Source organism: Pleurodeles waltl, chromosome 1_2 (assembly GCF_031143425.1).
Source record: "Pleurodeles waltl isolate 20211129_DDA chromosome 1_2, aPleWal1.hap1.20221129, whole genome shotgun sequence".
NCBI lineage: Eukaryota > Metazoa > Chordata > Amphibia > Caudata > Salamandridae > Pleurodeles > Pleurodeles waltl.
In genome coordinates, this window is record NC_090437.1 from 923997957 (window position 1) to 924010813 (window position 12857).

Here is a 12857-nt window from a genome sequence, read left to right on the forward strand (position 1 = left end):
TCAGAAACCGTGTCTCCAAATATTGATTCAAGTTTTCGTACATTGTGTTGACCTCACCATTTCTAGTCAACTTTAATCGGGTTAGTGGTGCTTGCGTAAAATCCAACTTCCCTAGATGGACTGTGTACATTAACAAAAGTATTTATGATATCCTAGCTGACTTTAAACTATGCATCGATGTTTCTTCCAAAGTCAAAATCATGCTGTCTGAAACTAAGTGCCATAGCCCTCAATAATAATGTTTTTTGTTGTTGTTTTTTTTAAGGTTTGGTGTGGCTTGAGCAGTCAGTCACATGACATGTCAGGCTCTGTCTGACTAAGGCTGATTGCAACATCTCGACCCGCCTTGACCTATGGCACTGACAAATTAAAGGCACAACACCAGGGCTGTGGGCAGGATGTGGAGTATGGGTTGCAATTTCAGTACTCATAAATGCAACATTGGAGCATGTTGGGAGTAACTATTTGAATCTGTCTGCTGTTTTAAATTTCCTCTATTAATTATTTTCCTTAGTGTTAAAGCACTTCTGTGAAGGGATCTAACTTGCTGGGACTGGAACCTTTCATATACTGGTTACACCCAGTCCACTGCAGTAAGCGCTTTAACCTATTGACACATCTCACTGTCAATGAATCCTGTGACCAATACATTACACACAGATCTCCCCAATATATGCATCAGGTATGGGGTTTTCACTTGAATATTAATCTGTGATCTGCAGGACACACAGAGATATCAGCAATCGGTATGCTAACACATTGAATTTTTACACCAGGTTTGAAACTAGTGATTTAGAGGTTAAGACAGAGTTCCGTAAGAGCTACTTTAATCCTAAATGCGATCACTCTCACATTCGCCTATAAAATACAGATCATATGTATTTTTCTGCTATTTTTCAAAACAATTAAATGATTTTTCTTGTTTCTGTGCTTCATGCCTCCCTTTATAATTTCTGGGCCCTGCTGGTCTGCAGTCTCTCCCTTCATCGTCTTCCCATATTTGAATTTTTTGCTGATTCTTCTCTGTTTTCGTTTAGCTCTGTTATTTTCTTTTAAGCATGTCTAGTTTATACCTTTTGCGTTGCATCTTCTGTTTTCTTTCTCGTCTTGTTGCTTCGCACTTCTTGCCTTTTCTGCAGTTTTTCAAGCTCGGCTCTTTCTCAGCACATTAGTTTAATCTCTATTGCCCACTTCTATGCTTCTGCGATTGCTTGCTCTTTTCATTTCTTCACATCTCTCCTACTTTTCCTTGCTCTCTCTCCTTTCACCGACTCTTTGCATCTCTCCTTTTTCCTCCTTTGCAGGCATGGGTACTGATGAGTGATGAGTGCCGCAGGATGATCTTCACGAAACAGCTTACTTTAAGCTAATAAAGATGACTACACATAGCTGAAGAACCTACAGCGGCGCTTGGGAAGCAAGACCTAAGGCTAGGGGCCCAACTGTTTGGCAGCCTGGACTACACATCAGCCTCTCTCTGCCTTTGATGACCTTGTGTGCATTATACCTCTGCCTAGTTCTAGGGGATAGCTTGAGTTGTATGGCATGCAAAGGTAAAACTCATGGTTCTCTGTTAGCTTGTGAGAACCATCATGTGGCCCTTTCGCCTACCAGCTGCACCTCTTTTTAGGCCCTTTTGTGCTTTTTACAAATGATTCCATTGAGGGCTCTTCTGCATATGGGATGGCGCAGCTTCGCGGGGCAGTGTTTGGTGGTGTTACACCCCCCTAATAAATGTATTCTGTAGTAAATAGTTGGGAAGAGGTTTTCAGTCAGGTTTTTTTTATTTGTGAATGAGTATAGTAAATCTGACCTTTTCAAAGTACAAGACTTTCTGTACTGTTGCGTACGTTCCTGTAGGAACAGTAAATTTAAAAACTCCAAAGTCCAACACTTTTCATACTGTTGCTCAAACTGGAGTGGGAATATGAAATACAGCTCCTTGGAAGTCTAACACTTTCCTCTATATTTTTGATCCTGTTATGTCACAGACGTTATTTTGTTTAAAGGCTAGGTGAGGGCTAAGTGAGTCAAAGCAAAACCTCTCTATGGGGGTCATTTGCTGAAATGACGGAAGCACCGCCAACAGGCTGGCGGTGCTCTCCTGGTCATTACGATGTCGCAACGTCGGGGCCGGCGGTTTCCCGCCACAATGGCCCCGGCGGTAGTAATCCGCCAGCGCTGCCCAGGGGATTACGAGTCCCCCTACCGCCAGACTTTTCGTGCGGTTTGAACCGCCAGGAAAAGGCTGGCCGTATGGGGAGTCGCAGGCCCCTGGGGGCCCCTGCACTGCCCATGCCACTGGCATGGGCAGTGCAAGGGCCCCCTGACAGGGCCCCATGCGGCTTTTCACTGTCTGCTCTGCAGACAGTGAAAAGCGCGACGGGTGCTACTGCACCCGTCGCACGGCCGCAACACTGCCGACTCCATTTGCAGCCGGCTCCCATGTTGCGGCCCACATCCCCGCCGGCCCAGCGGGGATGTCATAATGGGCACCGCGGGAGTGCGGCCGCATAAGCGGCCGCACGGCGGTTACAACTTGGCGGGTGGCGGTTGCCGTCCGCCAATGTTGTAATGAGGGCCTTAGTGTCTTTGAAGAAGCATGCAGAGGATTTAATATGTAATATCCTCTTCCATTTTAAAGTAACTTTAGCGCAATAAAAAGTTGGGTCTTAACGTTCCTTCAGCAGGATCCCCAAGAAGCTCATAAAAATGAATCTTTGACAAAGGATTTCAGAAATGCATTATTTGAAATCTTAAATAAATTCCTCTTCAGAAATCCAAGAGCACGACTTGCAGAAAAAAGCACTAGGCAGTAAAACCATTTACTTGATTGTTCATTGTAGGACCAGAGGATCCCCCTACCATTGCATGGGACCCCTATTTTGAAAGTTTGTTCCCAGGACTACAAACACTAACAGCAGGCCAGAATATAAATGTCATTAAACTGAAGGCCCAAGCCCAATGGAAGCAGGCTAAAAGCAAATGGTCCTTAAGATCAAACGTGCTTTTGGACTGGTGAATGGCAAGCTTACTGCCAATGGCGTAACAAAGACCTCCGCAGCCCCCACGTTGCAGGGGGCCCCCGAGCTCCAGGGGCCCCCTTCTGCACAGTACTCTGACCTGAGAGCTCATAATTGAGTCCGGAGAGGGGGAGGCTCCCTGAGGTTTGAATGGGGGCCCCCTCAAATGTCATTATGCCACTGCTTATGGCTAGGCATGAGAGACAGAAATTCAGGACCGTCGTCATATTTTAGCAGTGGAGGGGGGACGCTTTGTGGGCCTCTTGCCTTAGGAGTTCTGAAATTACCTCAAAGAAGTTGTGTTCTATTTGACCGTATATGTGTTTTCAAAATAGATGTTTTGTATTTGATGCATTGTTCAGCCTAATAAAAGAACTCAAAGTGTTTTGAAAATTTATCAGATTTGACAGTTGGATACAGGTTCGGCTAAACAATGTACTCTCAGAAGAACCCTGTTTTATGCTTTAAAAGAACCCATTTTGTCTTACCTTTTGTACATTACTGACTTGTGAAACATCTGAATTAACTGGATGCTGAGAATCTAAAAATGAAAAAATATAATGAAACTCAAATTACTTAGTTAAACTGGGTGAACTGCAAAACGCAGTCCTATCTGTCCACAGACATAGGGCCAGATGTAGCAAAATTGCAAATTGCGACTTGCAATTTGCGAGTCCTTCCGACTCGCAAATTGCAAGTCGCAATTTGCAATGCAGAACGGTGTCTCAGACACCGTCTGCGAGTCGCTATGGGGTCGCAAAGACCCACCTCATTAATATTAATGAGGTGGGTCGCAAATTGCGGCCCCATAGCGACTATGGGCACTCGCAAACATGGAGGCCTGCTGTAGTCAGCAGAACTCCATGTTCGTGACTGCTTTTAAATAAAGCAGTTTTTTTTTTTTTAAGTGTAGCCCGTTTAAGGAAAACGAGCTGCACTTAAAAAAAAAAACGAAACCTTTAGTCTTGGACCACTACCTGCCCTGAAAAAATAATTTGTGGTCCATTCACAAAGTGGAAGGGGTCCCATGGGGACCCCTTCCAATTTGCGAGTGGGTTACCATCCACTTCAAGTGGATGGTAACTGCGACACCATTTGCGACCGCATACGCGGTCGCAAATGGTATTGCATACCACTGCGAATCGCAAATAGGAAAGGAACACCCCTTCCTATTTGCGATTCGGAAATGCATTTTGCGAGTCGGTCCCGACTCGCAAAATGCATTTCTGCATAGGAAACTGCGATTTGCGACTCGCAAACGGCATTTTTTACCATTTGCGAGTTGCAAATAGTTTCCTACATCTGGCCCATAGTTATTAGTAAAGAATATATAGGAATCTCACTTTTTGGATGATCAGTCAGTGTTTCAAGTTTGATCTCTGCTGGAGAAACAGCTTCATTCTTTCTGTGGACAAAACACACAATATCATACGCATTTCTATACTGTACAAAGCATTTTCAATCATTGCCCATATGGTCTGGGCACAAATTTCATATGGTCTTGGCCTTTAAAGTCCAAAGCAAGAACAAATGTAGGAATGAGGTAGATTTCAGAATGTTGTCTAGTTTTCTAGAAATGGACAGTTTTCACCAATTGGTTTCACTCCTCTTTCTCCTACAAACTGCGATGGGTAAAAACCGCAAAAAAAGGATATATTTACCACAGCTTAGATAACTGGAAGATATTTGGTGCAAAACATGAATTACAACTCGTGTGGTTTCTGAAAGCTGCAAAGGGGGCAATCGTAGCACAAGTAAACATTTTGTTAATGTAATTATTTTAAAATAACAGACTTTCTTGCGCAGCACTGTTCCCATTTTTTTTTAAAAAGCAAAATATTGCAAATTTTACACAAAACATAGGGACATATAGAATTGTCAAGATGTATGGAAAAAAGACACAATTTGACCTGGGTGTCATTTGCGGAAAAAGGGTATGACGGCTTAAGAGTGAACTATCCCAAATACCAAAACAAGGGCTCAACATTTGGGGGCAGGAGGAGGAAGTCTCAAGCAGTTAAGAGCTGAATTCTGAACAATTAAAACTGTTTAAATTATTAATCGGAAAAAAAAAACTAATGAAAATAAGTACAAGAAACAGAAATAGGTGATAATGTTTTCACCTGTAATTTTGTCTTTCATGGCTGTTTTACGAAAATATTACACTGTTATGCCCATCAGATTCTTCTGGTCGCATGGATATATAGTATTTGTGGGTTGTCCAAAAACAGGCAAAACCAAGAGCCATCATCTGACTCCAGTTTATAATAATTTGTCATTGTGTACCAATCATGCATCCATTCAAAGTAAAATCTAATGAACGAAAAAGGGGTTTGAAGGAATGCTGTCATTTTTAAAATATGCCAAAGAATGTGAGTTTAGGAGTAGATGGCTTTTGTACAACTCTAAATTTGGGGTTAGCCATAATATCATGTGATTCAGAGGGAAATTTGTAATAACTGTTAGTACTTCAACACTAATTTACATTTGAAAGACAAATGTTCTACTCGTCTGTGTTCTTACATTGTTCTAAAAAACAAGCAGCCCCACTTGTGTTAGTGGGCTTATAATTCATTAAAGGAAATGTCCAAAAATGCAATAAGGAGACATCAATATTTTCCTGAGAAATTCAGTTTTTGATTGGATGTAGATAACTCTGAACGTTTACTCAGATTTCTGAGTGGGGAAGTTCTGGAATCTGTAAGAAGCAGCAAAAGTCCCACCACCCAACATTTCCACACTCCTCCTGGTAAAAACATTTCTCCATTTGTGTGAGTGGGTCTTTCTCCCATTACAGGAAAGGCCCGAAAATGCAAAGTGGAGCCATCAAGATTTTTCTTCGGAATTTCTGGGGATTTGATTAACTGTGGCATTTGGGCCGAGAGTCAAACAGTACTCAGGAAAATCCACAAAGCCCAGACATTTCTGAAATATACACAACCATGGAAGTCTAAGAAGGTGTGGCTTTCATGGATCCCACTACTTCTTCTTACCAGTAATGCCTTGCAAACATCAAACTTTGCCTAATGTCATAGAACTTTCTCACATTTCTGTGACTGAAGGTTCCAGAATTGAAGGAGATTGACAAAGGTCTTACCACCCAGTGTTTCCAAACGTCTCCTAATAAAAATGTGGAAACATCATAATTTTGTCATTGAATTTCAATCATTTCAATGAAATTTGAGCTCAGTGTTGGCTGGTACAAAGGGAAACCTGCCATCCACAGATATTAATGAAAGCTAGACAGACACTCAGGGAGGTTTTGGTAGGTGTGACTTTTGTGGATCTCACTACATTCTTTACCCAAAATACCCTACAAACTTAAAACCTTAGCTAAAACCAAAAAATATTTCCTTGAAGGAAAATTCAATATTCTATGGGGCTTGAGTAAAAGTCCTATTGAGCAGTGTTTCCAAACTCCTCCCAATAAACTTGTACGCATTTTGTGTGGTCGAAAACTTTGGTCAAAACTTAGACTGTGTTAAGTCAAATTAGTGTCAATGTGGTCTCCACATGGTTACAGTTTTTGTCTTTTCCCATACCTGTTAGGTCTTTCGACACACTGGAGATGAATTTTGTTTATCAGGGGAAAAGTGGGAAATACAGGCAGGCAAGAGGTTGACCATTGGCTAGACGTTCCCAATATTACTGTCACAAGTATATATATATATATATGTATATATATATATATATATATATATGTATATATATATATATATATATATATATATATCTATATATGTATATATATATATATATATATATATATATATATACATATATATATATATATATATATATATATATATATATATATATATATATATATATACACACACACATATTCACTGAAAAAAGCAAAGGTTAAAGTAATGTTATAGGTAGGTGGATTTGTCAGTGACATTAATGTTTTGAACTAAAATATCCACAAAAGTTCACCAGTTATAGTTAGGAGCCTTAACTATAACTTGCACCCCACCATGCACTGATTATTACCTTACATATAGCATCCCTCATGACATGATCTATGACATCATGCACTCCTAAAGCGCCATAGCTGTGCAGAGGTATTGAACATGTTATAAATGTTCACCTACTCCAGAGTTCTACAACCCATCAGCGCCATGCTCACACACATTCTGAATACCTCCACCTCTTCCACAACCTTTCCGGAGGCTTGCAAACATGCAACTATCCTCCCATTGCTGTAGAAACCTTTTGCAGACCCTTCAATGCTTCCTAACTACAGACCCATCTCTCTTCTACCATTCCCAGCCAAATTCTTGGAGAAATTCATCAACAGACACCTCACCAAATAGATCAATGACCACCAACTCCTAGATGCCACTCAGTCTGGTTTCAGACTCAAACACAGCACAGAAACTGCCCTGTTTGCTGAAACGGATGACATATGCATGACTCTGGACAGCAGAAACATGGTGGTCCTCATCCCCTTGGACCTTTCCACTTTATTTGACAAAGTTTCCCACCCCATCCTAATCAAACGTCGACATGACATCCAAGGACAAGCACTCCGTTGGATCTGCTCTTTCCTGACTGGAAGGACCCAGTCAGGCACAGTACACCTCTGCGGAGTTCCATAAGGATCCTCCCTGAGCTCGGCCCTTCTAAACACATACATGATTTCTCTTGCCAGCATAATTTACTCTTACAATATTACATCCTCTTCTGCGCTGGCGACACACAACACATTCTTTTCTTCACAAACAAAACTCCCAGTCCATGTATCAAGTTCAGTGCCTGCATAACTGAAATCACCCACTAGCTGATGAAAAATGTTCTAAAGCTGAACACTGACAACACTGAAATCATGAACTTTGAGAAGAGCACATCACCGTGGGACTCCACCTGGTTGTCAACTGAGCTAGGACAGACACTCACCACCCATTCAAAGAACCTTGGGATCATCATTGACAGCAAACTCAACATGACCTCCCAAGCCAATACCATCACCACCTCATGCTTCCATACCCTGAAGATGCTGAGGAAGAGTTTCAAATAGCTCTTTCATGAGGTTTGGAGTTGCCCTGTCATACAGGCCTATTGGGCAGCTCTCATAGGGACTCTCCACAGTTATAGGGACCCCCATCGATTTACAACTCTGGATTGTTCTACTGGGCATTATGGAAGACATGGGTGGGCCTCGAGAAGATAGATCACTGGTTGGATTGGGCATCATACTTGGGAAACAAGAGGTAGCCCGACAATGGACATCCACCAGTGAGCATTCCCTAGAGGCGTGGTAAGGCGGTATGGATTTTTGTGGTAATCTCTAGGAACCCATCTACAAAGTGAGACAATGAAACAAGAAATTCCAAAAGGTATGGAAGAAATGATGGGACTATCACATACTGATGGGCTAACTAACTCTCAATATTGTGGTTGTAAAGTATGATAAATGTGAGCCAAGACTGGTAATGAGAGTGTATTGTTGTGTTGGACCAAATCAATTATGAGATCAGGTGGAACATGGTAATTGCTGTTGTTGGTTGGCATGTAAAAGCAATAAAATATTTCTATTAAAAAAAGTGAAAAACTCAGAGATTAATTTTTACTACTGTAAGGCCTACCTCTCCCATTGGATAACATTGAGTTCCATTATTACATTTAATAAGGAGTAATGTTTGGGAGCAGGTAGAAATGTCATGTTTGGTATCTATGGAACTGTAATTTAAAATCCTCTTTAATAGTGCAGTTGGATTTTAAGTCACAATCCTGAAAAGGGCACTTTTAGAAAGTTGGCATTTTCTTGTCCTAACCATTTGGTGCCTGTTCTCTGGGTCACATGACTAAGTGGAGTTAGCAGCTGGCCTTTGTGTCTTCCTCCCAGATAGCCCACAGTAGAGGGACTAGGTGTTGGCAGGATGAGTATAGCACCAGTAATGTGTCATATGGAACTCAGACTTGTGTGCTAGAGAGTAAAAGATATGCAACTTGCCATTTTGGATCATGTCTTTTAGATATAGCATCCCATTTTCTTACAGAGGGACCAGTCCCTTCCTCTGCTCCCCCAGTGATATCCCTATTCCTCCAGATAGGGAAGCGCACATCGATAATACTCACGGATTGCAGGAGTGTAAAACTGGATGAATGTAGTATCAGGTTATGGGTAGAGCATGTTTGATCATGACCAGTATAAAGGATCATGAGATCCCTCTTTGATGTAGCATCTGTTTTTCCATGTGAACCCATTGTGGGATTCCCTGTTGGTTTTCAAAGTCTTCAACATGTATGCCTCATGGGACAGTTGAGATGCAAACCAGTAGGATTTAAGGTGTGGAAGGTGCAATCCACCCCTCTTTGTCACAGCATGAATTTTGGGGGCCTTTAGATATGGCGTGTGTCCAATCCAGGTGAATTGTCTGATGTTCCGGTCAATGTCCTGTAACAGCGCCGTAACATAGTCATGACAGGGGTCAGCAGTAATGCTTCACATGCGAACCAGTTTACTTTATAGCCTAGAACGGATGAGAAGGAGTCAATCACATCCACCAGGACCAGTATGGAGTCCAAAGGTTCCAACAGAGTCACAAATATATAATCCGTATAATAAAATGTCTTTGCTCCCCCACTACTGTCATTATTCCCTGAATGGCCAGTGTGATCCGTATGGTCAACCCCAGCAGTTCAAGCACCAAGAGAAATAGACGGGAGAGTGAGCATCCCTGTCTTGTTCCCCTATTGGTGTTAAAGAAGGGGGATAGGAAGCCTGTGCAAGACGCTAAAGCAGTGGGGAAACCATACATCGAACAGACCTCATCTACGAATGGTGGTCCCAGGTCCATCATCGTCATGACTCTGAATACATTTGGACACTTTATGCAGTCAAAAGCCTTTTCTGCATCCAAGGAGACAAGAATCTTTTCGCTCTTTCCTAGCTGGACCTGCCAAAGGAAGTGGCTGACAGTTTTGAGTCTTGTAGCTAGAATCTTAACCAGGATCTTCATATCTGTATATAGGAGCAAAATTGGTCTGTAGTTGGCACAATAAAGGGTGTCCCTGCCTGGCTTGGGTAGAATAGCAATCCTGGCTGTGGTGAGAGAGTGGTCTCAGTGGTTATTTCCTGGAACATCTTCCCCAAAAGGAGCACAATGATCACTTTGTTGGTCTTATAAAACTCTATTGGGAAGACATCATCCATGGGGCTTCTGCAGTAGCCATGGCGTCAATTGCATGTACCTCTTCATCATCACTAATCTCAATCCCAAGTGCAACCTCCGGTTCACTCCTGAGTGTCGATAAATTAATCCACCAATAACCTCCTTTTACACCTGTAAGTCATCAGTTGCCTCTGAGGAATATAGAAGGCCATAAAAGTCAGTGTATTCCCAAAGTATTTAGTAAGAAGTTCACTATGTGTGTTTCTAATGGCAGGTATGGTGTAATGTGAGGTAGTCTCTTTTAATTGGGCAGCTAATATCCTTCCAGCTTTTTTCGCCTCATTCATAAGGCCTCTCGTTTAATTGAAACAATGCTATTTCTGCTTGTGTGGTGTAAAGTGTGTTGTCATATTTGACTTTGAACAAGCCTCTAAGGCACGTGGAAGTTGGCGCTGTCATACACCTTCGTCAACTGATGTGTGAGAGTGGTCGATCTTTATTGTGCGTCTTCCTACCTTTTTTAAAAAGTGGTGAATCCCTTTATCATTTTGTCTCTGAGACATGCCTTCCCCGCTGCCCAAATCAGTTGAGTGGATGGGACAGTGACAGCGTGATCAAGATATCTTTTTTGCAAGTAGGTATAAAACTGCCACTTATCATCCAAAGTATTATTTCTTGCAGTATTTGGGAACCATCTGGCCATGGGGGGCTTCAGGAGGGCAAGATATGAATCCAGGGTAATCAAGTTATGATACAATGTACCGCTGGGGAGTATGAAGGCCGAAACCAGGTTACGGGCTAGCGCCAATGACATGAGGAAAAAGTCTATGCATGAGCAAGTGCGTTGTGCGCAGGAAATCAACATATATTCCCTATCATGGGTGCATCAGTTGCTATTGGCCTAGTAATGTATGGTCATTAATGATGTCAAACAGAATATGCCTATCACATGAACATCTGGTGTCCGGAGTCCCTCTTTTCTCTACATGAGTGTCCAGGTGGTGGTTCCTGTCACCTTCTATCAGAAGTTTTGATTTGCAAAATGAGTGCAAAAGTCTACATAGGGTGATGAAGAGGTCTGCGCTAACAGGACCAGAGGGACTACCTATCCCAGACTGCTTTGTGGCCCCAGGAGGCGGCCATCTTGTGCATCACCTACTCACACTTGGCAGATCCAACGAGCGCTATAAAGCGCGAGGGGGCATACCGCAGCGCGGGACGCGCTAACAGGACCAGAGGAACTACATATCCCAGACTGCTTTGTGGCCCCAGGAGGCGTCCATCTTGTGCATCACCTGCTCCCACTTGCCACATCCAACGAGCACTATAAAGCGCGAGGGGGCATACCGCAGCGTGGGACGCGCTAAAAGAACCAGAGGGACTACATATCCCAGACTGCTTTGGGCCCCAGGAGGCAGCCATCTTGTGCATCACCTGCTCCCACTTGCCAGATCCAACGAGTGCTATAAAGCGCGAGGGGGCATACCGCAGCGTGGGACGCGCTAACAGGACCAGAGGGACTACATATCCTAGACTGCTTTGTGGCCCCAGAAGGCGGCCATCTTGTGCATCACCTGCTCCCACTTGCCAGATCCAATGAGTGCTATAAAGCACGAGGGGGCATACTGCAGTATTTGGGCACCATCTGGCCATGGGGGGCTTCAAGAGGGCAAGATATGAATCCAGGGTAATCAAGTTGTGATACAATGTACCGCTGGGGAGTATGAAGGCCATTATAGTGCTCGTTAGATCTGGCAAGTGGGAGCAGGTGATGCACAAGAAACCCCCTGAGTTTGGCTTTTTGCCTGAGCCATCTCGAACTGTTCTGTCCCCCTTAGTCCTCCCTCAACTATCATCCTAGGCCCCTGTCTCGTCCCATTAGACTGCCACAGAAATGGGCAAAAGAAAAGCAATCAAGGGTGGGGTTGGGGCTGGGGGGAAAAAGCACAAGAAAAACTTCAAAAAGTCGGGCTGTAATGAAGTACTTGATTGTATTGATAACCTTCCAGCTGATTGCGGGGAAATATTAACTTCATCACCCGGCACCGACCAGCCATTGAGTCCCAAACCGTGCCCTGCAACCTAATCATTGACTAGTAAGCAGGGAAGCATACTCAATATGTTTAACAAAAGCCAGGGTACGGGTGAGGACCAAGACTAGCGCAGTGCCCCCCAACCCCGCAGATTCAGTCCCCAGCCCCTTTTCCCTTCACAACCCAGCTATAGAGCCCCCTCTGTCACTTGTCTCTTGTACCAATCGTTTTCATCTGTTATCATGTCCCTCCGATCCACCTACAATTCAGGATCTCGCAGTTTCACCTGCCCAGGCCAGGCCAGAAAGCTTTGCTAATATCCAGTCATCCCTCCCTCCCCCAAACGACGACTTGGCAGGTTGCATACAAACACTCAGGGCTGAAATAGCAGCCCTTAAGTGCATAATAGGCGACCTTACGGTCACAGTGGGGCGCCTTATGGAAGAGAGAGGAAGAACAGCTAGGGAAGGTGCCACCACCCCAGCCCAGACAAACACTACCACTCTGACTCTACCTGTTCCCACCATGCTCCATCACGCCAAACACTTTCGAGGCCCCCAGGTTCTCTACTTGTGGAACCCATCCCTAGGACTTTGGTCGGAGCCCGTATATTGTGTTCCCGTACACCAGCAGGCGTGCAAACTGACTATCCTCCCACTAACCCCGAGAACACAAGTTCC

At 43.5% G+C, this 12857-nt stretch overlaps 1 protein-coding gene across 3 annotated transcripts in view; it reads right to left on the reverse strand.

Annotated features, from left to right (window-relative positions):
- The window catches only part of LOC138246041 (CD226 antigen-like), a 469508-nt gene that overhangs the window by 37146 nt on the left and 419505 nt on the right, over positions 1 to 12857 (reverse strand). For all 3 annotated transcript variants that reach the window (XM_069200226.1, XM_069200235.1, XM_069200219.1), the window contains 2 exons: positions 4367 to 4428; positions 3512 to 3564 (listed from right to left, as the gene is read on the reverse strand). In XM_069200226.1, coding sequence (XP_069056327.1) covers positions 3512 to 3564; positions 4367 to 4428 — 115 coding nt within the window. The remainder of the gene's footprint in view (positions 1 to 3511; positions 3565 to 4366; positions 4429 to 12857) is intronic.